Here is a 24,786-nt window from a genome sequence, read left to right as displayed (position 1 = left end):
TAAATTTGTACATATACGAATGAGATTAATTTATAAAACTTACAAATATTCACAGTTTAATGCAAGTGATCTGTGCTGCCTATAGGAGCCTATATATTGTATGAGATTTGTTCTGTTGCTATACCTACCGAACTTATGCCATTCCTCTTGCTTTAAAGACCGAACATACGTTGCAAGGCTATTGGTCTCCTAAACAATTAAAGGTGCTATAAACCATAATGCCTTGCACTGTGGCACATTTCAATATGTGTGCAATGCATGCACATGGCAATAAAATAAAGCAAACATCACACGTTTACATTTCAATTCTGTGTTCATGCGGGTTCATTCACAGAGCAAAGCAGGTATCAATTTCTGGCGACGGTGTTTCGTATCAGTGATCAAAGGCCGCTGCTTTGAACTTCTGCCAAGAGGTGCCCTATCTCACAACAGCGCTTTCCTTGTGTCTTTTTTCTTCCGATGTTCATTACCAAGATATTGCGGTCACTGCAAAAGGAGGCCAAAGTCTGCAGAGAGTGCAAGGAGTGTTCACCTTAGCCTTTGTGAAAACATTGAACACATGCTTATAGAAAAGCTGTAAATAAGTCAAACAAGTCTGTGATGCCTTTAAACATTATTTATACATTTTCCTGAAGGATCTTACTCGATACCGAGGCATTTCTGCGGAGCGAAGGTTGGTGGGAGAAATCGAGGTCCACCTGATATCAAGGTAAGAAGTCATTCATAAATAGTCTTTTGGAAACAGGGCAAATGTTGTAAAATGTGGTTCCGGCAAACAATAAAATACAAATCGGACGGCATACGGCAATAATGTGACAAATCTATGATATATGGAGCCATTCAGCAATGTTTAAGAAACATGATTAACTGTTTTGATCTTCTCTGGCAAATAATATAACACAATAACATACATTAACAATAACATACATTTAAACAAATTAATAAAAAATGACAGCAATACTACAAAAAAACCTAAAAAAATGGGTTTTACAAGAATTTGTTTCTCTACTTTAAAGTGAAATAAAAAGTACAGATTGTATGTTAAAAATAAGGCTATACTCTCACGTCAGTAAAACAAAAATTAAATCTAGATTAAAGACACATCTTTTCAGCCAAGCATTCACTTAATGCCAAATATGCTAAATAAACCACCGGGAGACTGCTGACATTAGATATTATTTACTAGGTGTTTATATAACATGTTAAACTATTCATGTACTGGGGTGACCTTTTTGTGTTTTTCTTATTTTCCCCTGTAAAGCTGCTTTGGAACAATGCAAATTGTGAAAAGCGCTATATAAATAAAATTGAATTGAAAATAACTAATATATTGCATAAATCAATAACCCATTTGCATAATTACATTATTGATTACCTCGTGAATTCTTCTAGTGGATATGATCAGAGACGCACATTTAATGTGGTGATGATGGAGGTGTGCAGATGATCCTTCATTAGTGTCTGTAAGGGTCAGGTGTGTCAGTGAACGGTGTGTGTTGTGCCCACGTGTCCACTCTGCCACATGGTAAGTTGCTCCACATCATTTGCAATGCATTTAAACTCAAATACGCGTTTCCATTACACAGACAGAGCTCCGTTACTCACGTCTCGCTAATAATGAATCCCCATCAGATCTTCAACACGGTCTGAAAACAGTCAGTCATCTCAGACACTTGCCGGTTATGACCAAACGTCACTTAAACACGTTTAGAGGTCTACCGTCTCGTGCTCATGGACGTTTGTCTAAAAGTTGCATTCGACTTCAAGGGGACTGAACGGCGTGCGACACCAAGTGTCGCGAGAAAAATGTCATGGGACCGAGTCGCTCTCGCGGTATTTGATGTCATGCTCGGATCGGTCTGCGCAGCGCAGTTAGCGATGCCAGGTGGACGTGAGGAAACGTGTATAGTCTTTCTAAGTAATCTAACTTTACCCTTTTGACGGTTAAAATGTGCTCGATTCATTTAATCGTACCATTTAATTAATTGTTAATTGGATATGAGAAATGCCTAAACTACACTTGACAGGAAGTGACGTCATCATTTGTTTTGATAAAAAAAAATGAAATGCTCTTGTGAAATAAAAACGTGTATTTTGTAGTAGAACTGCCTGTCAAAATCTTGCAAATGTTCCAGCGGCTCGTTTTGACTAATAATTTAATTTCCAAAATATTAAATTAATATATTTATTTTGTTTAGAATATTGGGGTTGTGGTTGTATTAAGGTTTGTCATCCATCCATCCATCCATCCATTCAGATCACTGATGCATATTTTATCCAATGTACACATATATTTTTTATTCCCATGTACTGTAATCCAGTAAATTGTTGACTAAGGCAGTTGGAGAGTTGCCACCTAACTATCATTATCCTTCTTTAAATGCTCCGCTGTCAGTGGTCCAGTCACGTAAGCTCCATGGAGACGAGGTTTTCCCCAGGGTCCTTGACTGATGGTGGTTGATATGAAGTCATTACATGCAGCATCCATCTTAGCCGTGCAGTGTTGGCTCTTTAATCAGATTCATCTCTGTTATGAGCTTCAATGGACACTGACAAGATCCCATTTCAGCCAGAATAGATCGTGTGAGCACACCGCTTCAAACGCCTCCCACAATGGAGGTCCATGTCTTCATAGATGAGGCTGTGTAGTGTGATTCTGTTGGGATCATTTGTTTCCTCCAACATGCTAACTGATGTGAATCTTACTTAGACTATTAACACAAGTATTGTACTTTTATCTATAAAAACGAACCCATCCACCCTTCCGAACCTGATATAAATAAACTTTCAGGCCCATTTCCATGATGTAGTCGATGCTCTTCGAAATCATTCTTTGTTCAGAGACTTTTATTGTTAGCCTTGCTCTACCAAAGGAGGAATGAGATTTGAGAATGTTCTCAGCATTGTTAGTAAAGGATTTTTTGTTTCATTTACTTGTCTGTAATCCCTGCGTAATGAGAGCAACGTTGCAGCCCTAATGCTGCGAGAAAAATTGCAAAAACCTCCAGGTCCACACACACCAGTAATGGCGTGGGGTCACACATGGGGGCGTGGTCAGTTTGTACTGCGTAAAACCAAGGTTTTTAGACAAAGAACTTTTTGACTATAATCTAAAACCTGAATTAAATTTGATCTTCTGTCCGGTCTCAATTCCAGATCCTTTCAATGTTATGTAATCCAAGGCATTTATATGCTTATTTTATTTAAAAAAAGACTTAAAACCAGTTGCTAAGATGCAAAGTGGCGATCTTATGAAAAGATTTGCATATTTTCTAAGGAAACTTGAGTGTTATTCACTATGCAAAAGTCAGAGTGTGTTTTTGTGGTTGCTAAGGTGCTTTTAAACACTTCTCATATGTGGTAGTTAGGGTGTTCTGGCAAGTTGCTTACTGGCACAGTTTTGCAGCTCTGGTTCCTCTTTCAATTTAAGTAGATTTCTTTTTTACAACTTTCTCTTAGCAAATCTTAAAAATGACTATTCAGAGGGTTTGAGGATTTTAGAAGCACTATTTTAGACTGTATACAGTTTAACAGTTATCTAAAGTCTCAGCTAAAGTAACTTTATTATTATTTATTTGTCATCATTATGGCTGGGCGATATATCAAATATAAGATATCGAGATGAAGATGTGGAATAGGGCAGTCGTGATAAGGGTTGGGAATTGAAAATCAATTCCAATTCGGAATCAAAAGGTTAGGAATCTAAACGAATAAGAATCTGATACATTAAATCAAAATTCCCCTCAACAATTCCCTGAAATGTGCATCTGTTAACTTAATAAAGCCCTTGTGAAAATTAATCATATTTTTTACTACATTAAGCATAATTTAATTATAGTATTCACAGTAAAGCCCCCACAAATTTACCATAGTTTCATTAGAGTAACTTTTAACCATGATATGGGAATACAAATTGTAATAAATCAGACAAAACATGATTGATGTTAGATCAAAACAGTGCTAATATAGACATATGAGCAACATTTTGCCTAAATTAAAACTACATTAGGTCTACATTTTTAGTGTACTGTATATATAGCCATTTTAATAGGATGCTACAAAATCGCTTTATTATTCTACACTTTACAGTAAAACAAAAACATATTTGAGATATATCAAGTAAAACTAAAGGATATTGAGATTCCACAGTACATCGCTCAGCCCTTTATGATAAAATACTCCTTTGTCTCTGATTCAAATGTAGTGTAACCTGTTGCTTCATCACATGTGTGTCACTGTGTAGTTCAGGGAAATGATTTCCTTCTATCTCACACGTTGAATCATCTTTGGGAATCTCCACATCCTGATAACTGCAATGGAAGTGCACACATCTGAATTTCCTTGTTATCACAGTGGAATATACGAGCAGGCAGCGCGGCTTCCACCTCCATTAACTCCGGCCCACACATTTCCATCCTCCACACAGTTTTATAAGTCCAGCCTTTTGAGGTCCACATAATCCCTAAAAACTACGGGTGGCAGGAGTGTTCGGCCGCCCATATCTGGAACACTTCTCGCTGGTTTTCTTTCACACCCCTCTCCCTCTCTCTCCATTGCGATCTCTCTCTGTGGTGGTAATTCCTCAACTGAAAAGAAGATCCAAGTTGAAATAAAGACGTTTTGGGTTGGCATGCTGAAGAAAGGGACCTGTCACGTTGGATCTCACAGCTCTCGGCCACAGTAATTGGGCACCAAAACGGGGGATTTTGAACGAGGACACTTTCAGACACTGAAGAGTGCAAACCAGCACTGGCAAACTTTGGAGGAAACTTTTTAGTTTGGAGAAGCCGGAGCATTCTTTGCGTCCCACAGGAGTGTGCAAGACTTCTTTTGATTATTGGAAGTCATTGACACTTTCGATCTGTTCATAGGCTGGCACTATGAGTGCTGAAATTGGGAACGACTACTATGACTACTTGGAAGGGTCCAAAAATGCTGTGCCAACTAAGCCTCCAGTCGAGTAAGTAGTTTTTGTTTTCTTGATTTTTTTTGTTAATATTTGAAACTTTGTTGCGATTAATTTTATACAATTTATTGCAATGAAGGTGAATTGAAATTCTGATACGATGATTGTAGTGATTTTGCAGGTAATTTAGTATGGAAAATGTGCAGTATTTAGGAATTTATAAATTTAAACGAAAATAATACTTAATGGAGTACTTAATGTCATATTTTTAACAAATGGAATTTGGTCAAAATAACAAATTGAAGTACAAAAAAAGTTCACTTCTTTGTCTTTATGTAACTTCATCATCTATACGTTTAATTTACATTTTTTAAGTTTATTTGTTTTAATTTACAATATGTTTTTTAAATATGATTTTTTTAAGAATTAATATTCCTTGCTTAATTTCCAAATAATTCTTTATAGTTCCTAAATAGTTTAAATTTTAAAATAAAGTTTAAAAAAATGTCCAACTACCCTGTTATGCATGCGTTTATAAATTATTTAACTTCATTTTGATTTCACCTAGATAACAAAGATTTTATCTTTATTGCTGGTCATTATCTAAACTGATGCTTTCCCTGAACGTTATATGGTTCCAGGTCTACAGGTGTGCAAACAATTCAGATCATATATTTGCTGAAAGTGATATTCCCATCCGTCACTGTAATCCATGCGGATTTCATGACTTTGATCTCGTCTCTCATACTTTTCACATATGCAAGAGACTTTTCGGCTGGATTTCAGGTTACAAGACATCAAACAATGAAACGTCACACATCGGCGTTGTCCAATACCTCCTCCGTTACTCACAAAACCAAAACCGGCTCCCGAATATTTCCTTTACAGTGAACTATAGCAGCTGTAAGTCTATCCCAGCATTCCAGTTTGCTTAGAGACACGAGCGGGGTCATTGCGCTGGTATTTTACGTCAGTCGCATTATGTACGACAATCGGTTTAAATGAATAATCTGCGCTTGAGGTGGTTCAGTGGTTGAAGTGCACTTGTTAGTAAGGGTCCAATGCATGGGAATGTGTGTACAGGCTGAGTAATCGGCCCGAATCACAGCAGCTTATCATAAATACTGTGTGTTTGTGCAATTTTCAGAATTATCCCACCGTGTGACCCCACAGCAGATGAAGGTCTATTTCACATATGCATCGCTGCCATATCTGTGAGTTCTGTGAGATAAACCTACTATGCTTTGTCATTATTTCTGACTTTTATATATTTGTATGTTGCAAATATTTAGAACAGCCTACTAGCAACCTCTTAGCAACCACCCAGAGCTAAACTGATAACTATATTAGTGTCCACACCAGAGGATCATTTCCTTCATTTCTTTCTATTAAAAACACTTCATTTAAAACTGACAAACAGGTTTTTTTTCTGTTTGGCTCGTTTCCTTTGATTTGCATGAAAACAGACAAGTACTAATTGACTGTGATGGACCCATGTGGTCTCAAAACAGCACCTGCCATCACTCTTCCTAAAAATGTTTGGGGTCACTACAGGTCGATGATCTCAACCTCTGCCCTCTGAGTGAGACCCGTACGAGCATGTGCTGTAGTTTGATATGGGTCGGTGGTTTGAAGGATGATGGGACGGACATAAGGAGTGACAAACGGTCTTGTTCTTGTGTTTAAAGTTGGTGGTCATGCTGGTCCTCGCTGTCCTGGCGAGACGGCAGAAGTTGGGTGATAATCAGAGGGGGGTCACAGGTTTACTCAGGTGAGTATGTCCGTTTACACACCATGCAACGCATCATAAAAACATGGCGTCTTTCTTGCTCTTTTAAAATTAAAGATGTTGAACTTGATTCTGTGTAGAGGTACTGTAAGTCTTAAAGGTACAGTATCAAAAAAATGTATAATGATGAAAGAGAGTGAAAAAGTATAATGTTATACAAAATGATCACCGTTTATCACAAAGAAACTTTGAATAACATAAATGCGTTTTAAATAAAATAAATGTTCAATAAAAGTGAAGATTACAGCCTGTTTTCTTTATCCCACCACAATTGAGCATTTTTTGTTTAGTTTTTTGCGAACCTGTTTTATAACTTCTGCGCATTTTGTCTTTAGTCCTGTAAACTTTTTAGACCACACACAACACAAGGGCCTCGCTGTTGCTGTGTACGGTGTTCTCTTCTGCAAGCTGGTCGGGATGGTCCTCAGTCACCATCCACTACCATTCACCAAAGATGTTGTGAACAAAGGTACAAGAATTTCTTTCTTGCTGAAATTGTGAAATCTATTACCTGGCTTTATTGTCAGCGCTGGTGACCAGAAGGTTGCTGGTTCAAATCCAAAGAAGCGTGCTATGACCCATTACTAAGATGTCAGTTAACCCCATCTTTTCCCAAGGGAATTGTTTCTGTAAAAAGGTCTCAGCGCCATTTCACATGGAGACACATTCTGCTGCTTCTTGTTTGTGTGGAGATAAAATAAGGATTGTATTCCACACACTGTAACTCAATGATGAAACCTTTACTAAGTTTTCAGGCCACCATAGTGTTTGGGAAAATCACTAGTTTCTACATCGGCGCTATCAAATGAACAGTCTGCCTATTCACAAGATGGCACCTGCCCAACGTGGACTCAGTTCACACAAGAGGATGAAAAATAACACCCTGTCTGGTCTTTTTTCCCTCTGAACCGCTAGTCCTTCTCAGTTGTGTTTTGTAATTGGATTATCGTCTGCATTTTTTTGTTTTGTTTCTTTGGCGAGCAGAGCCTTAATAGAGCAGATAAAGCTGTATTTGCCTTATGTAAGTGTTTGAGGAAACGGCAAGAAAATGTATATTTTTGAACAAACTTTCTTTAAAAGTCGTATTAAATATTTCACATTTACAAACAATAGGCTACCAACAAAAGTGTAAAACATATTTACTATTAAGTTAATAATTTGATTGAAATTAGATAATATATTTTCTTCTTTTTAAAACTGTATTATTTTGTTGTTTATTATTCCAGAGTTATGGTTGATTCTGGCCCTGTTGTACTACCCCACTTTGTATTATCCTCTGCTGGCGTGCGGGACGCTACATAACAAAGTTGGTTACGTCTTGGGCAGCCTGTTATCATGGACCCACTTTGGGGTTCTGGTCTGGCAGAAGGTGGACTGTCCCCAAACGCCACAGGTATGAGTTTCAACATGGATCTTCACATTTCATTTACAAATTCTGTCTTCCTCAGTTTCAGCTTAGCTTTGTTAACCTTATCTTTTCATCTGATGAATAGTCAAACCTTCAAAAGATTTGTTCTGCTTCGAGAACTCTCCGTGTCGAATTACTTTAGTTTTTCAGATTTAGGGAAAGCAATGAAGGTTTTATTTAGCCTATACTGCATGGATTTTGCACACTAACAAGGGAACAAGCAGATAGAGATTGTCAAACAGGCTGGATAGATTCTTGATGACAGCCTTTATATTTTAGGCTGAAACAAAAGGCCTTGTTTAGTTTGTAATATAAATTCCTTGTGAAACTTTATGATTGATTTTCATAGACAACGAATGGAAGGAATTGTGGGTAATATGGGTATAGACAGACGGATGATTACACACATTTGATGTTATTTGACATTGATCGTGCTGCTCTTTCGCTGTATCTGCAGATCTATAAATATTACACACTGTTAAGCAGTCTACCTCAAATCGCCTGCCTGGCCTTCCTCAGTTTCCAGTATCCACTGCTTCTCTTCAAAGGATTTCAGAATTCAGAGACAACCAATGCCTCTGAGGTGAGAGACCATATTTCCAAAAAGAAAGTTTGGGTGTGTGGGTTTTAGATTGATTTTTAATTGTAAGTGTTTTTTCCATGCCACTGAAACAAATGGTGACCAAAGTCTCAACGTTTGAAAAGTAATAGCTAAATTTGCCTTTTGTGTTTAAAGAAAGTCATACATGTTCAACATGTATATAATTTTGGGTAAACTGCTTTTACATCTTAATCTTGGAAAGGTTGGAGGAGGTTTTGTGAACTTGGCACCTGCATTCCGCTTGTTTAATCGCTGTAAGCAGCTCAGTGGGGTTGTATTTGACTCGCTGAGAATATTACACAACAGCAAAAACACAATGTGATTGTTATTCAGCTTTAATCACCATGACAAATATGTTTTGGGGAAATTAGAGGAACAATCTGCATCACAACATGTCTCAACTATGAAAGATGTGACAAAATAAGCGCGCTCCTTTTATAAATAACAAAACTGTTCTTGTACATTACATTTCTTGTAAAATTCTTGTAAATTTGTTGTTCTGTAATTATAGTTTATATAGTTATATAGTTTAACTCTAAAAAATTATAATTTGTGATCTTATGGTTTTCTACCTTTGTAAAAAAATACATACAAAATCTGTAATTTACGTGAAAAATCTGAAAAAATAACAGAAAAAGTATGTAACGTTAAAGGAAATATTCTGTACAGTGTACATGCCACACAATGTTTTGGCACACTATGTAAATATATACGGTAGGGTCTTAAACTATATACAGTAGGGTCTAAAATTATGTACAGTAGGGTCTAAAATAATATACGGTAGGGTCTTAAACTATATACGGTAGGGTCTAAAATAATATACGGTAGGGTCTAAAATAATATACGTTAGGGTCTTAAACTATATACAGTAGGGTCTAAAATTATATACGGTAGGGTCTTAAACTATAAACGGTAGGGTCTAAAATTATATACGGTAGGGTCTTAAACTATATACGGTAGGGTCTTAAACTATATACAGTAGGGTCTAAAATTATATACGGTAGTGTCTTAAACTATATACGGTAGGGTCTAAAATTATATACGGTAGGGTCTTAAACTATTTACAGTAGGGTCTAAAATTATATACAGTAGTGTCTTAAACTATATACAGTAGGGTCTAAAATTATATACGGTAGTGTCTTAAACTATATACAGTAGGGTCTTAAACTATATACAGTAGGGTCTAAAATAATATACGTTAGGGTCTTAAACTATATACGGTAGGGTCTAAAATTATATACGGTAGGGTCTTAAACTATATACGGTAGGGTCTAAAATAATATACGGTAGGGTCTTAAACTATATACGGTAGGGTCTAAATATATATACAGTAGGGTCTAAAATGATATACGGTAGGGTCTTAAACTGTATTGAAGTTTGTTACACATTCAATTTAATTTACTTTATTCAAATCTCTTGCTTTATGACCAGTTAATTAACTGTATGTTTAACTTGATTGCGTTTGACAAAGTGATTTTTCTATATTTTCTGATGTTTCCTTTGCTAGCTTAACACCACACAAATCATTCGTGTAGCTCCAACTCAAATAGTTCAAGTTTATTGTAACCTTTTTTTGTTGAATTGTCATACTTTTAAGCTGTATTTACTGTGCTGTATTTATTGATTATATGTTATTTGCAGGACCTGAGCAGCAGTTATTATAGAGATTATGTCAAGAAGATTCTCAAGAAGAAAAAGCCCACCAAAGTCAGGTGAGTCCTCCTGGTAGGGATGATTTGTTTTTAATAACCCAAAGCTTTAAGAAACCTAAAAAAGGTGATCCATCAACTGAGATTTTCTGTTCATTCAACCTAATACACCACATATAGATGAATATCATGCAAAGGTTAGTGAAACCGTATGATGGACGTGTAGTTCCACTGGAAGATTTAAGCTGAGGTTGTTCCCATTACGGTATGTGAAGCAGTTTACTGTACTACACAATAACCAGCCTGTAGTTGTGTAGATGGACTGTAACTTCCTTCCTCGATTCCATTGATAAACAGTCACCCATCACACTTACTCCACATACACTTATGGATAAAGTATGCAAAGGCCTGTAGATAGTGAATGGCAATCATCCGTGCAATGAGGTAGATATGTATCTTCTTCATGCAAAAGCAAAGCAAATATCAGAAAGGTCTTCATGTGCAAAATTTTAATGTTTTTAATGTTTGTCTCCATTGTATTCTACATAGGTAACACTAAAATATCATTTACATCAGAGACATCATGAGTAGGAAGATATATGTGACTATAAACTTAAGATAGGCCTTAGATGTCAAGTTTTACAGATTTGTATGATGATTTGAAAATGTTTTGCTTGTTATCTCTTGCCTTTCAGTTCGAGCACATCAAAGCCGAAACTGTTTGAAAGACTCAGAGAAGCTGTTAAATCGTACATCTACACACCAGAGGAGGGTAACTATGGCATTTAAATGTTTGCAGATGTTGTAGATTACTCTGTTATAGAGCCAGTCTCTAGCGGCCAGTTGATGAATTGCAGTTTAAGTCACTTCTGTGTTGGTTTCATGAGAGAGACGGGAAGCTTACGCTCGGAGGGAATAAACAAACTAGTGAATGAATGAACAAACGAATCAATGAATGAACGAGTGAATGAACAAACTAACAAATTCATAATTTGTGGTCGTTCTACAGTTTTTAGGTTCCCTTTGAAACTGGCAATATCCGTGGTTGTGGCGTTCATTGCTCTTTATCAGGTAAACACCTGCTTGTTTATTTTATTGAAAGTGATGAATAAATGTGTCTTTAGTTTATTTAAATGGAAGAAAAGTTATACCTTAATATTCCCAAGCAGTTTTCATTCTCTCATATGTGCATATATGTCTCAGATGGCGCTCTTGCTGATCTCCGGAGTTGTGCCCACTCTTCACATCGTCCGTAGAGGAGTGGATGAAAACATTGCCTACCTGTTGGCCGGTTTTAACATCGTTTTATCAGACGACCGTCAGGAGGTGGTCAAGATTGTAATGTACTATATGTGGTGTGTGGAAGGTGAGTGTACAACGTGCATGGACTAAAAAATATTACAAAACTAAAATCATAAAATCTATAAGTCATTTTGGCATCACAAGTTACTGTTTTGCTCATGATGTCAAATGCGCTGATGTCTGACAAGTAACAAGAGTTTGTTGATAAAACACTTTCATTAATCTAGACTGAGAAAAGTACGGCATGCCATGTAATCACATAAAGAAGCATCCGCTCTGTGTGCATCCACTTTCACTGGACTGAAATACCCATGTAAATCACCGCACACAGGGCTAAATAATGTAGAGGTCAGCAAAGCAGACCGCTGAACTGTAGCAGGACTTGTTTTTCAATTGGTCAATGGTAAAAAGTGCTGAGGTTGTGTGTCAAGTCCATATGAACGTGTTCATGTTTGTGACATTAACCTCTTCAGCTCATGTGACTGTGGTGTGTGTTTTTCAGTTTGTTACGTGTCAGCGGTCACCCTGTCCTGCCTGGTTAACCTCTTGATGCTCATGAGATCTATGGTCCTGCACAGGTCACTACAGATACCTTATATCTATCCCAATGCACCGTTTCAATCAGTTACCTGAAAGTGTCTTTCTTTTTTCAATGTAATATAGGTTTATTTTGCTCATATTCTGCTTGTTCTTTTCGAGATTTTTTTTACACATTAATGCGCAAGTTATGAACACATGAGTCAGGATGTTTTTCTATGTGTTTCGATTGCTCCAAGATTGCAACTTTTTCCTATCTGATTTCTGTAAATGTGTAAACTGCTCGTGTGGACATCTAACATGGTCACACTGATGATATCGTCGCCGTCCTTCAGAAACATCGGATGTCCAAATGAGCTGTTTTTCAGTAAATGGAAAAAACACCGTAGTGATGATTCAATGTCAATGTTGACAAGCAATATTTTATACTTTTTTTGCTTTGCAAATCCCGGTGACAAACATAAAGGGTGACTAATAATAAGGATTTATGGAAAAACATAAAAATCATAAAATATGGAGGTTTCAGAAGGACAGCAGGGGAATTTCATCAAAACATTTGCATACACAAGAAATTGCTTTCTAAATAGCTTGTTTTGAGTTTGATAAACTGCATTTCTAAAGAAACAGAATGGTCAGGGACGAGTATGCTAATTCATGATATTAAAATATCGAAGCGTTCGTGTAAATTAATAAATGACATAATTACATCTAAACTAGGGTACAAATGTATTTACGGTTTACTTTTTAAATACTTTGAATAATTAACATGAATTTTATCATTTATCTTTAATTGTTATGTTTATGATATAAATAAACAATTTGGCAACACAGATTGATTTTCATTTTGAGACCCCACTGATAATTATTGTATTAAGAGCTTCTAAAAAGAGACTCTTATATTTCCAGCTTTTTATTGGCCGTCACTTGTCTCCTCACATTCACATTTACACATGCACACATATGTAAATGCATTACTAACAATATTCTCTTGATCATAAATGACTACGGCTATTAGGAATAAGAGATAGCCGAAGGTGAAGCAGGCAAAAATAATTTCCTACTCTAATGAGTGTGAGGTAATAACAGTCACGAACAGCAGATTTCAATAATGTCTTTTTAAATCGAGTCTTTAAATCTCATTATGAGCAGTTGACTCCAAGACATGCAATTTCAACTCCATTCCTTCTTAATAAAGAGACGCCTCCATTACACATGTTTCCGCATATAATACGAGTCTTTTAACCACTGAATGGTGTATCTGTGTTTTTTCTGTAGGTCTAATCTAAAGGGACTGTACAGAGGAGACATCTTCAATGTTTATAACTGTCAGAGGAACATAAGGCCGTCTCGACCCACCCTGGTCTGCTGGATGGGCTTCACCAGCTATCAGGCAGCTTTTCTCTGTCTAGGTGAGACTACAGATTAGAGCTCATGGTGTTTCAATTATTTCAAATATATTTATCGTCTCAGTCTTTGTTCTGTGATCATATGCCTTTTTTATTGACATTTTGTTCCCCACATGTCTCATTGCATCTTTTCGGCATGTGCAGGTATGGCGATTCAAACTCTGGTATTCTTCATCTGCATTCTGTTTGCCGTTTTCCTGGTCATCATTCCCATCCTCTACGGAAATAATCTATTTCTGTTCCGTATTATTGGCAAAATGTGGTGAGTTTTACTTCGGACGATAATGATGACCTCATGACATGTGTCTTCAGGGTCACGACCCCTGAAGCCACGGATTTCTTTGAGTGCAGCACTGAACCTTTCGTATGGGGCATTTCGCATAAAAAGCCATAAATCCAAGCAATTAGATAAGTGCCTCTTCTGATGGCTTCACACTTTCATTGTCTCCTCGCTGAAGGCCCTTCTGGTTGACACTGTTCCTGGCTGCCCTGATCCAGCATGTGACTACCAGGTTTCTGTTCATCAGGAAGGATGCGGGAACACGAGATCTGAACAACAGGTTTGGAACTCATACATTCATTGTTTTAACACGGCTATTGTTCCTGTAATGAGTTTATTTACTTTGATGTGTTAAATGGACAGTTTCATTCAAATCCGGTATAACATAAAAGAAGATATTTTGAGAAGGTCGCAGTGGTTTTCTGTTCCTACAATGGGGGCCAGCGCTGTTCGCTTAGCAACATTCTCCAAAATATCTTCTATAGAAAGTCATACAGGTTTTAAATAACATTTTTGTTGTGTCTTCACAGAGGGAGTCTGTTTCTGCTCAGCTATATTTTCTTTCTGGTTAATGTCATGGTGGGTGTGGTGGTGGGCATCTGGAGAATGGTCATCACTGCACTTTACAACATAGTTCATTTTGGACGCTTGGATATCAGTCTTCTGAACCGCAATGTTGAGGCCTTTGATCCAGGTACAGTAAACAAATAATAAACACTACATATAGGTTAAAAATGAAAAAATAACAAAATATAATTTTGTCATTATTTAGTCACCCTGTTGTCATTTTAAACCTGTGTGGATTTTCTTTCTTCTGCAGAACACAAAATAACAAATTGAGAAAAATGCTGGTAACCAAAAGCCGTTGGTCCCCATTGACTTCTATTCTAAACCATTGTCAATGGGGACCAATGGTTTTTTGCTACCAACATACTTCAAAATATCAGCTTTTGTGTTCTGCAGAAGAAAGAAAGTCATACAGGTTAGAAACGGCAAGCGGAAGTGTAAATAATGACATCATTTTCATTTTGAAGGTTAACTTTTCCTTTAAGTCATTGTATTATAGCAAACATCATTTAATAAAGAAAAAGAAAACTGCATAAAATTAAATATCGTTTTCAGTCTCTTATTCTTGTGATTAAGAAAATATAAATGCACTTTTTTTATTTGCAGATTTGCATAGATTGGCTATTTGACCGTGTCATCAAATGTAGCTTCCAATCAGATATTAGATTTGGAACTTTGAAAGATTTTGAGATTTCATAAATAAAAACAAGACTAGTTTAAAGTGATAGTTCATCCAAAAATCAAAATCCGTCGTCATTTATTCACCCTCTTGTAATTTCAAACCTGTATGACTCTTTTTCTTCGGCAGAACACACAAGATATTTTGGAAAATGTTCACTTGCATTGGTTTTATGTCCATACAATAGTCAATGGGTGCATCAACATTCTTTAAAATATCTTCTTCTCTGTTCCATGGATGAAAGAAAGTCATACAGGTAGGAAATGACAAGGGTAACTGATGACGGAATGTTCCCTTGTAAAACAAGTATCTGTATTTCTGATTGATCTACTGCAGATGAAGACTTGTATCAGTCAGCCTGATTCTTATATGGACGTAGATTGTCTTTTCTTTGTTCGTCTCACACCCCTGTGGTGCTCTCGGCAGGATACCGCTGCTACGCTCATTACCTGAAGATTGAGGTCAGCCAGTCTCATCCCGTGATGAAGGCCTTCTGCGGTCTGCTACTGCAAACCACAGGACATGACAACCTCTCCACACAGAGGATCCGAGAAGCTGAAGAAGGTTGTATTTCTTGAGCAGTTCAGTGATCAGTTTTAAGGGATAGCTCACCCAAAATAAATGATGTTCTTTCTTTCTTTCTTTCTTTCTTTCTTTCTTTCTTCAACAGAACACAAAAGAAGATATTTTAAAGAATGGTGGTAAATAAACAACATTAAACCCCATTGACTTCCATTGTATGGACACTAAACCACCGAGACATTTCTCGAAATATCTTCTTTTGTGCTCCACTGAAGTAAGACTCATGAGGGTGATTCAATGATGGCAGAATTGATATACATCTATGTTTGATTTTTCTTGCGCAGACAGTCGGTTGGCCGTGTTTTTGAGATAAATGCCTCATCACATTGCCTCGCACGCAGCATGCGAGTGTACCCGCAATGATTAAATTTGTCCAGATAAATTGGGCCCTGATGTGCAATAACTCTCCTCGGCTCACTAGTGCTCAATCAGACTCGTCGCACGGGACACGCCTGGGTTCATAGTGTGAACACCTTCATAAATTCACTGCCCGTACCGGACGAGGCTGATCAATCCGTAACTCAAATCTCATCTGTCCTTCTTATATCTGAAAGGAGATCAAATTAAAGCTTCGTATTTGTCTGTCCTTTCAAGTCAGAGCTGTTAGGGTGGACACGACAGTTCTCTGATAGACCTTGCGAAGATGATATGAGCAGCAGATGGTGTTTACTCGGCATTAAAGAAACCTTGATGTATTAGCCAACAAACACCTTCAGATACACGGATGCATGTCAAAACAACATTTGATCTGATTTGCATGCATAACCATTTACTATATTTTAGGAATCCAACTGGTCCAGCAAGAGAAGAAACAGAATAAGGTGTCCAACAGCAAGCGGGCACGAGCGCACTGGCAGCTCCTCTACACGCTGGTCAACAACCCATCATTGGTGGGCTCCAGGAAACACTTCCAACGCCAAAGTTCTGAGAGCTTCATCAACGGAGCCCTCAGCCGGACCACCAAGGAAGGCAGCAGAAAAGACGGCAGCATCAAGGAGCCTGTCAAGAGTGCTGAAAGCGCTGCCACCAACTGAGGACAGATCCCCACCCCAGCCTCTCAATACACGAAGGCTGCTGGCCAGATATTCATGATAGTATTATTTGCTTTGGTGTAGCAGAGAAGTGCACATACAGCTCGGTGGCTCAGGACGAACTTTGGCAGTTGTAGGAAACAGGTCTCTTGCACGATCGATGGATGCTGATAAGCGTGTGTTGTGTCTTTTGTCTCTTGTGTGAGCGAGGTTTGTCGAATTTAGCATATCAGGAAATTTAGCACTGAAGTCTCATCTAAGCGCTCTATTGGAGGTTAATGGGACTGTTTATGAATGTACAGGCGCAAATGCATCATTTTTGCACTCTTTGTGATTCTAAGTGATGTAAATGTTCTTCTCATATAGACAACTATAACGTCCTTTATGGTGTGATCCGTGTCTGTTCTCATAAATATATGATAATAACTAATGCAATTTTGTCGTTATGGTTGTTGATCTCTAAAAATAAGTATGACGTCTGTTTCATTGTTACATTTGACAATTAATTTTGATTTGTTTCTATTCTCTCTGAGATATCTTGTTCTGCTACCTAATGAATATTAAATACATCTAAACGCGAATCTGAATGCTCCCTGTTTTGAATACAGAAAGATTGGGGTTCTGCGAAACATCAATTTGATGAAACTTCAATTTGATGAAACTAATTTCCATTATTTACCGTTTATAAAGAACATTTACATTTATTCATTTGGCAGACGCTTTTATCCAAAGCGACTTACAAGTAGTTTTCTTACAGTGGCACATTACTGCAGAGCAATCAGGGGTAAGTACCTTGCTCAAGGGCACTTCAGTCATGACCTGCTGATACTGAGATTAGAACAGGCAACCTTCTGATCACAAGCCCAACGATCTAACCACCAGGCCACAACTGACCCCTGTTATTAAAAGAAATAATAACAAAGGGTTTCCTTTTACACTAAAACATTCGTTTAATATTGTATAATGTTTGATAAAGAAACGGAGTGAAAATAAAAATATACTGAATACTGTGTTTTTGGACAAATGCCGCAGTTGTTTTCATGTCAGTCCTTTGTTCTCCTCAACACTTTTTTAAGAGCAAATAAAATAGTAAATTCCTCAAACTAGGCTTAAAGAAAACCGAAATGCATCTAAAATGAAAACTGCACAAAAACCGTGCGCTAAGATGATTTAAAGAGTTAAATTGCGTATAGCAGTTAAAGAGATAAAGCTTGAATATATAAGATTTCGTTCTATGAATAGAAATATTAACGAAATTATTCATGCATTAGACTTAATATATATTCTTAACTTACATAAAATAAAACGCACGACAGAATAAAGGTGTTTACCTGCGCTCCTTATAAAGGGTGTTTGTCCTTGCCAACGCCCAATCACAGGCGCATATTTCATATTTATAAAATTATTCATTTATATGTTTTCGATATTTTACAATCTCTTAGCTTAGAATAATATTTGCGTTCAATGCGGTTCATGTTGGAGAGCATTTCATTAAAACTCCTTTCTGTCTTCGCAAACCAAACAAAATCCGAACACATTTTTTTGTTCAATATTTTATTAAGGGCACGTACATAAAATCATATCAAAATCTTTTCAAGATTAAAGTATTTTTACAACATCAGTGGACAGTCAGACACAAAACAAGTCACTATGCGTCAATTTACTGGACGCTCGGTGTCGCATTGACCGATGGAAAAAACGGACCATTATGTTTATAAAAAGAGAGAACATCGTTTTCAGAGGCTTACATCACAAATCGACACTGAATATCTACAGTCTATAATAGTACCCTAACAAAACACACTTGAAAATACTTCTGTGTGACATGCCACGAACAAGTAGTCTACCTCAAAGGAAGGACACGTTCAGTCAATCGGTAGGCGATAGATTTTAAAAGCACCCGTTTGCAAAGATAGTAAAAATCACACATTTCGGGATCCCACATTACAACAAATTTATGAAGGTGAACTGGATTATTTTCCAGACACGCACATGCTGTGAGAAGCGTTGTATTTCCCTCAGTATGATACAGTGAAATGCTCGTGACGCATTCTCTATTTTAAAACTACATGTATGCAGTTATGAGAAGAATTACAGTGGTTTATGAGGTTTTCTTGACGTATATGATTCATTTATGTCTATTCCATCGATCTCAAACCCTCTATTATTATTGTAAGCACGAACACTCGTCGTTTACACTGCTAACTTAGTGAGGTAAGAATAAAACGCGCGCGCGTAGTTGACGTGAGACGATAATCGGTATTATAATGTGCTTTCCAATAAATGTTTGACACTCAACGGGGCTGTTTGTAATTCCCGTTAATTTCTGCATTTATGTTAACAGCCTCGGCTCCGAGAGGTAACTTGTCGCTGTATTCGGATCCCACCTCAAATTCCTCCTGCGTTTTGGATTGGGACTCGGGAATGGACTCGGTCACCACGCTGCCCTCGGCATCCTCACCTTCCACGTCTCCTTCCTCTAAATCTCCTTCTCCCAGCTCACTCGGGTCAAAGTTTTTCTCCGAGCCCACAAAAGAAGCCCTGGGGTCGAAATCTGTGGCTATCTGCTTCTCCATCTGATCCGGGTTCTGGGTTTTCATGATCAGCTTGTAGGTTTTGCCCTGATATTTGTACAAGAGGTGACAGCACGTGGCACCCAGCAGGGGTACAGTTGCCAACGCCAACAAAAAAATGCTAACCACCACTATGATCAGTAGAGACGGGATTTTTTTTCGGGTGGTGAACACCACTTGGATCTGACAGTCCTGGCCTCCGTAGGTGAGGCATAGGGTGTAATTCGTGCCGGGGTTTAGTCCCCGGAAGCGATAGGCGTTGATGCCCTCCTCTATCTTGGACCACTGCACCACTGAATGTCCGTTCCCTGTGCTGACACAAAGATACAGCATGTCCAGAGGAGATATTTTGGGGGAGGTTTGGATAAGACTAAAAGGCTCCTTATTCACAGTTTGCAGGTCTTGTTGTTGGTTGAGGTGAACGGATTTTGCGTTGGCCATCTGAAAAGGGTTCAGTTGAACTTTGGCCTCCGTTTCGGAAACCTCAAGTGCAATAACCCCAAAATCAAAAGTGTATTGTTTAAGTTCATCCAGACTGAGGTTAAAAGCGTGGTTGGAGATGTACTGCGTGCCATCGTTTATACCACATTTGCCTTCGAATGGCAGAGTGCCCGTCCCCTCGTCCCCTCGTTCCTTTTCCACCATAATGAGGGACGTCCCTGTTGGAATGCTCTTTGTCTTCTCCTCGGATTTAGGCCATATGCTGATCACGCTGTTTTTGGAGCTCTTGGAACCGAACTTGTCGGGTAAATTGCCGGGCACTTTTGTGTCCAGAATGGAATTGGTGGCGTGCTTTTTCGTGCCGGTGACGGCCAGCCGAACCGAGTGCGAGTCTTTGCCCATGTCGTTGTTGGCCGAGCAGGTGTAATTTCCATCTTCCTTCTTACTCATGCGGGGGATGATCAGGGTGCCGTTTTGAAACACAAGGAACCTCGCGTTTGTGGGTGCCCCGTTGATAGGCACCTCTCTTTTTTCAACTACGGGGGGCAGAGGGAATGTGATGAGTTGGTTTCCTGAATATATCTCCCAGGTGATATCTGGTTTGGGGCTTCCTTTTGTTTCACAGTTCAGGGTGACCGTATATCCCTCAAGGATTTCTGTGTTTTCGATGTTTGGCTGATATGTGATGGACACAGACGGGGCTTTGCAATCCAGTTTGGGCATGCTGGTGACCTTGGTACCTTTGAGGTGGGCAGGAGAATCACAAAGAATGTTTTCATGCTCAGGGATGGAGATTGACGATTTGTTGATCCAGTCCCTCAGCCATTCAAGGTTGCATGAGCAGATGAAGGGGTTGTGCATGATTTGGAGGAGAGACAGGGAGGCCAGAGCCTTAAACGTTTCCGGCATGATGGTGGTAATCTTGTTGTTGTTAATGCGGATGGAGCGCAGATCTTTCAGGTTGGCGAACGCATTCTTAGGTATACTGATCATCTCGTTGTTGTTCATCTTAAACAGCTGGAGAGCAGTGAGATTTTTCAAGTCCTCCCATGGAAAATGGACGATTTTGTTGTAGCTTATATCCAAATTCTTCAGCTGAATCATCGGTGCCAAAGCGCCCCTCTCGATGGTGACGATTTCATTGTGTGCCAGCCAAAGAGAGTTCACCTGGGTCACGTTTATGAAGTTTTTGGATTTCAGCACTTTAATCTTGTTCGCCGAAAGGCTCAGGGTGCTTACGTTGGATGGCAATCCGACAGGTACTTCCACAACGTCTTTGTAGGCACATTCTGCGAAATGAAGGTTCAATTTATCCGTGCACATACACTGCGCAGGGCAACCGTGCACGCTGACGAACACTGCGGTCCCCAAGGCAATAAGCATCAGGTATTTGGCTGCCATTTTCAGCACCTGTCAATGAATAAAGGTGAAGAATAATTAAAACGCTGTTTTGTGTATTTCTGTAACTCAGATTTAATTTAACAACGCATACGATACAGCAAATTCAGACGTGCACGCGCATCAGCGCATTAAAGAACAGATTTAAGCACTACACATGGACATGAATTATTATTATTATTTGGACATAATTGTTCTTTGGAAGAACTCGAGGTACATCAAAGAGACATCGAGCGTCTTGATCTCCAGCGTCCCGCTGCGTAACCGGACGGCTGCGCACGGATTTGAGAACGCCTGTCGGACCCCGTGCGCTGTCCAGAGTGCTGAAATTGCGCGTCGCTTCATAAAACATCGATGTTTTGCAAATGTCTTAAACTTATCAGCATTTACATCGTATTAACGGCGGATATTTCCTTTCCAGAACCACGAAAGCGTCGACTGAAAGTTCCAAGATAATATAATCTCACAATTCCTCTCCAATCCCAAACGCTCACACACTTAACAACTTTACAGGACTTTTAACTACACGATATCGTCTTACCTGTAAGTGATATTCCTAACACTCGCACAGATTTTTGTCAACACGACACTTGACGAAATTGTAATAAGAATATTTAGTGCTCGGACGAGTTATCCAAAAACACCATGTTGTCGTTTATATCCCGTTGGAAGACGCTACTGTTTTTGTCGACAGACGGCAGACGATACATTTTAGTGTCCGTGAGATGCTGAGGGTCCAGAGGCTGTTCCTCCTCGCGAACAGAATTCAATGCGCGCTCCCGCCCGCGCTGTGCAAGGGGAGGGTTCGTGAACGCGCAGCCTCTCCCTTCAATTCCGCATGAAAGCCACAGGGATGCTTCGTCCAGATGAAGGTTATTCATAATTTAGATACAGTGGATCGTTTATATCATATGCCCTCTGCTTCTTGTTTGTCTTTCTACGCTTATATTAAAGACAGACGCAAAGTGCGTTTTTAAATATGCGAACTACACAAAAGTTTACAAATATGAATACAAATGTAAATATATCCCGTGACATTACAGTTTATAGCATAGCATGGCATACATTTTCATTTGCATAAGATCTCTTCTGCTCGACAAACCATCAAACTCAGAAAGGTTTACGATAAGCCTATTAGATGTGCTTATGAGGTCCTTACTGTTATATTCCAACGAGAAAAAATATCGCAATAGTTACACGGAGAAAATAAGAAGGCGAACGTGCATGTTTTGTAAGAACTATATAAATAGCCTTGTGGGCGCAAAACAACAAGCGAGAGGAAAATAATAACACGAGCAAACATTGTGAGTTTGTTGTTAAAGTTTAGGTATTCCTGGTGCAAACCGCTAAATAAACTAACTTGAGCCGGACTATACGTCTGTCCGTAACGCTGACTTTCTTCATTTTTGCGGTTTTACTGGCGGGGTCAGTCGTGTTGTTATAACATGCTGCCATCTAGTGACCACTTATACATATAGCACATGACCAAGACGTTTAAACAATTAAGACACTTTCACGGAACGTAAACTTTACTCTTTATTCTGAACACAACCCCTTTTGTACATACTTGCGTTAATCTGTTTTTTAATCTGTCTTTAAAATGTGAGATGATATTTGTCAGGAGGCCGACCTTCGGTTTCAATACACGCGGCTGTATAAGACACTTTTCTTAGAAACCTCAAAGTCATTTTCTTAAAACCTCGAATGAACTGCTTGACTTTCACTCGTGTTTTCATTGCATTCACAGTTTTGACACGCGTTTCGTCTTAAACTCTTAAAATCATCAGTTTTCACTTAATATAATATTACGCATGTCATAAACAGAGATGCATCACTGAAGCATTTTCATTGGTTACAGCCGACATATCCAATTATGCTTTTATTATGTTTTATTGTATAACATTGATGTGCGCGGACTTTTGTTGTCGATTTGAATAAAATCAATGTCACAAAAATATCGAAACAAACAATCAAACAAGTTCAAACTATTTATTTAAGTGGATAAAACGTTTTTAGGAAACCTAAATCAAATGTTTTGTAAATATGAAAATGATATATTTTCAGGAAAAGTCCTGACCTACAGGACAGCTTGAAATATTTATTAATATATTTTAAGGATGGCTAAGGAGGTTTGGCTACAACTGTAACTATAGCAACAGAGCCTATGGGCATACGGTACATTCTCAACTGTACATTCACTAATACGAAAGAAAGAAAACACATTTTCATGAATGCCTTTCTATGAAGCTAAAGATAAAAATCCGTACAGTTATGTGAATGTGACTTTAACACTGGACTAGTACGTTCTGACCCGGTTATGACGAACACTTGCCGTTGTGACGTTGCAATGATCTTTGCCCTTGAAAACAAACTGCTGCTGCTAAACTGTAACTTGATTTATTGGGTTAAAATGTATGGGTAGGTTGATCTTGGTTTATTCATGCACAACATGTGTATATAGTTAGTATAACCATATTTACAAATTCAGTATGTCTGAAATGTGCCGGCCATAGGAGGATGGGCCAGTCCCCCCAATGAGTTCCTCCAAAGGATCCGTCCTACAAATCGTAGGGAGTTTTGTCTTGCCACTGTCGTATTTGGCTTTTCCCAATATGGTTCCTCTATTACCATTCCATGGTTAGATGTTTTACTGGCTGTAACAGCGTAAGAAAAACGTCCAATAAACACATTTGCAGCCAAAACACGTCTATTTGTGTTCATTCTTTTGTTATCATTTAAGAAATCTGATTAAAGTGTCGCGCGACACAGTAAAACAGCATCTTTATTACCATATTGTAAGCTTTCACGCCAACACAAAGACGTGAAAGATTTTCTCAGTCGCATAAAACTCATTTTGTGTCTTCTGGATATAGCGTGTAATTCACCCGGAAGCAAGTGAACCACATTTCAGCTTCATCTACATGGATGAGGCTGGCTTCAACCTCACGAAACGCAGAAGGCCTGGTCGAAATATCATCGGCCACAGAGCTATGTGCCAGGCCAACGGGGCGGGACCATAACCATGGGTGCTGCTATCTCTGTGAACGGTGTGCTAACGCATTTTCCCATTATTGGGCCATACAACACAGAACTTCTTGTCACCTTTTTAGACACTCTCTACAGGGATCTCATCCCTGAACAAGAGAGGGGTCAGATTGGAGATGACCTGCCAAAGTACGTGATAGTGTCATTTTCCATCGCTCCAACCTCAGCTGGCACCCACAACAGGATGCTGATGGAGTTCCTCTCACCCTACTCTCCATTCCTTAACCCCATTGAGGAATTCTTCTCAGCATGAAGATGGAAAGTATATGATCGCCGGCTGCATACACAGATGACCCTTCTGACTGCTATGGATGCAGCGTGTGATGACATCACAGCAGATGCCTGCAGAGGCCAGTATAAATGATTCTTTCCACACTGCATCGCATGTGAATTTGGAGCCTATGTTCACATTTCAATTTTTTTGGTGCTATGCAAGCGCTGTGTTTTCCTTTCTGTATCGCAATGACACGGTCCGTCTATAAATTACAGCACAAACAGTAAAAGCGTAAATGTGAATCATGTGCAGTCTCTTGCAATCAAACTCCCATATTCACTAAGGTGTAACCTACAATTTTCAATTATTGTCATCAAA

The 24,786-nt window shown here is 38.6% G+C and overlaps 3 protein-coding genes across 5 annotated transcripts in view; 2 read left to right on the top strand and 1 right to left on the bottom strand.

Annotated features, from left to right (window-relative positions):
• The window catches only part of LOC306890760 (histone H3.2), a gene marked incomplete at its 3' end in the record, with an annotated part of 109,148 nt that overhangs the window by 4,384 nt on the left and 79,978 nt on the right, over positions 1–24,786 (top strand). The gene's annotated exons all lie outside the window — the stretch shown is intronic.
• stra6 (signaling receptor and transporter of retinol STRA6) lies at positions 226–17,764 on the top strand. Of its 3 annotated transcripts, none has more exons than XM_079450353.1 (19): positions 226–413; positions 636–709; positions 4,872–4,960; positions 6,054–6,120; positions 6,595–6,677; positions 7,031–7,164; positions 7,922–8,088; positions 8,561–8,686; positions 10,346–10,416; positions 11,049–11,125; positions 11,363–11,424; positions 11,557–11,719; positions 12,158–12,233; positions 13,468–13,601; positions 13,743–13,860; positions 14,057–14,158; positions 14,409–14,572; positions 15,551–15,688; positions 16,490–17,764. In XM_079450353.1, the coding sequence occupies exons 1-19, from the start codon at positions 317–319 to the stop codon at positions 16,738–16,740; spliced, it is 2,193 nt and encodes a 730-aa protein (XP_079306479.1). In that variant the 5' UTR covers positions 226–316; the 3' UTR covers positions 16,741–17,764. The 3 variants fall into 3 exon arrangements, with proteins under 3 accessions (XP_079306479.1, XP_079306480.1, XP_079306481.1); XM_079450355.1 differs by lacking the exons at positions 226–413; positions 636–709 and adding exons at positions 1,418–1,525; positions 15,795–15,825 and having other exon boundaries at positions 16,490–17,316; XM_079450354.1 differs by lacking the exons at positions 226–413; positions 636–709 and adding an exon at positions 1,387–1,525.
• islr2 (immunoglobulin superfamily containing leucine-rich repeat 2) lies at positions 18,285–21,910 on the bottom strand. Its single transcript, XM_079450208.1, has 2 exons — positions 21,691–21,910; positions 18,285–21,161 (listed from the first exon to the last, which is right to left on the bottom strand). Exon 2 carries the CDS (start codon positions 21,150–21,152, stop codon positions 19,032–19,034), a length of 2,121 nt encoding a protein of 706 aa, XP_079306334.1. The 5' UTR covers positions 21,153–21,161; positions 21,691–21,910; the 3' UTR covers positions 18,285–19,031.

This window comes from Barbatula barbatula (assembly GCF_947034865.1).
Source record: "Barbatula barbatula genome assembly, chromosome: 25".
Taxonomy (NCBI): Eukaryota; Metazoa; Chordata; class Actinopteri; order Cypriniformes; family Nemacheilidae; genus Barbatula; species Barbatula barbatula.
The sequence above is the reverse complement of the archived record's forward strand: the minus strand, read 5'-3'. Positions and strand labels throughout refer to the sequence as shown.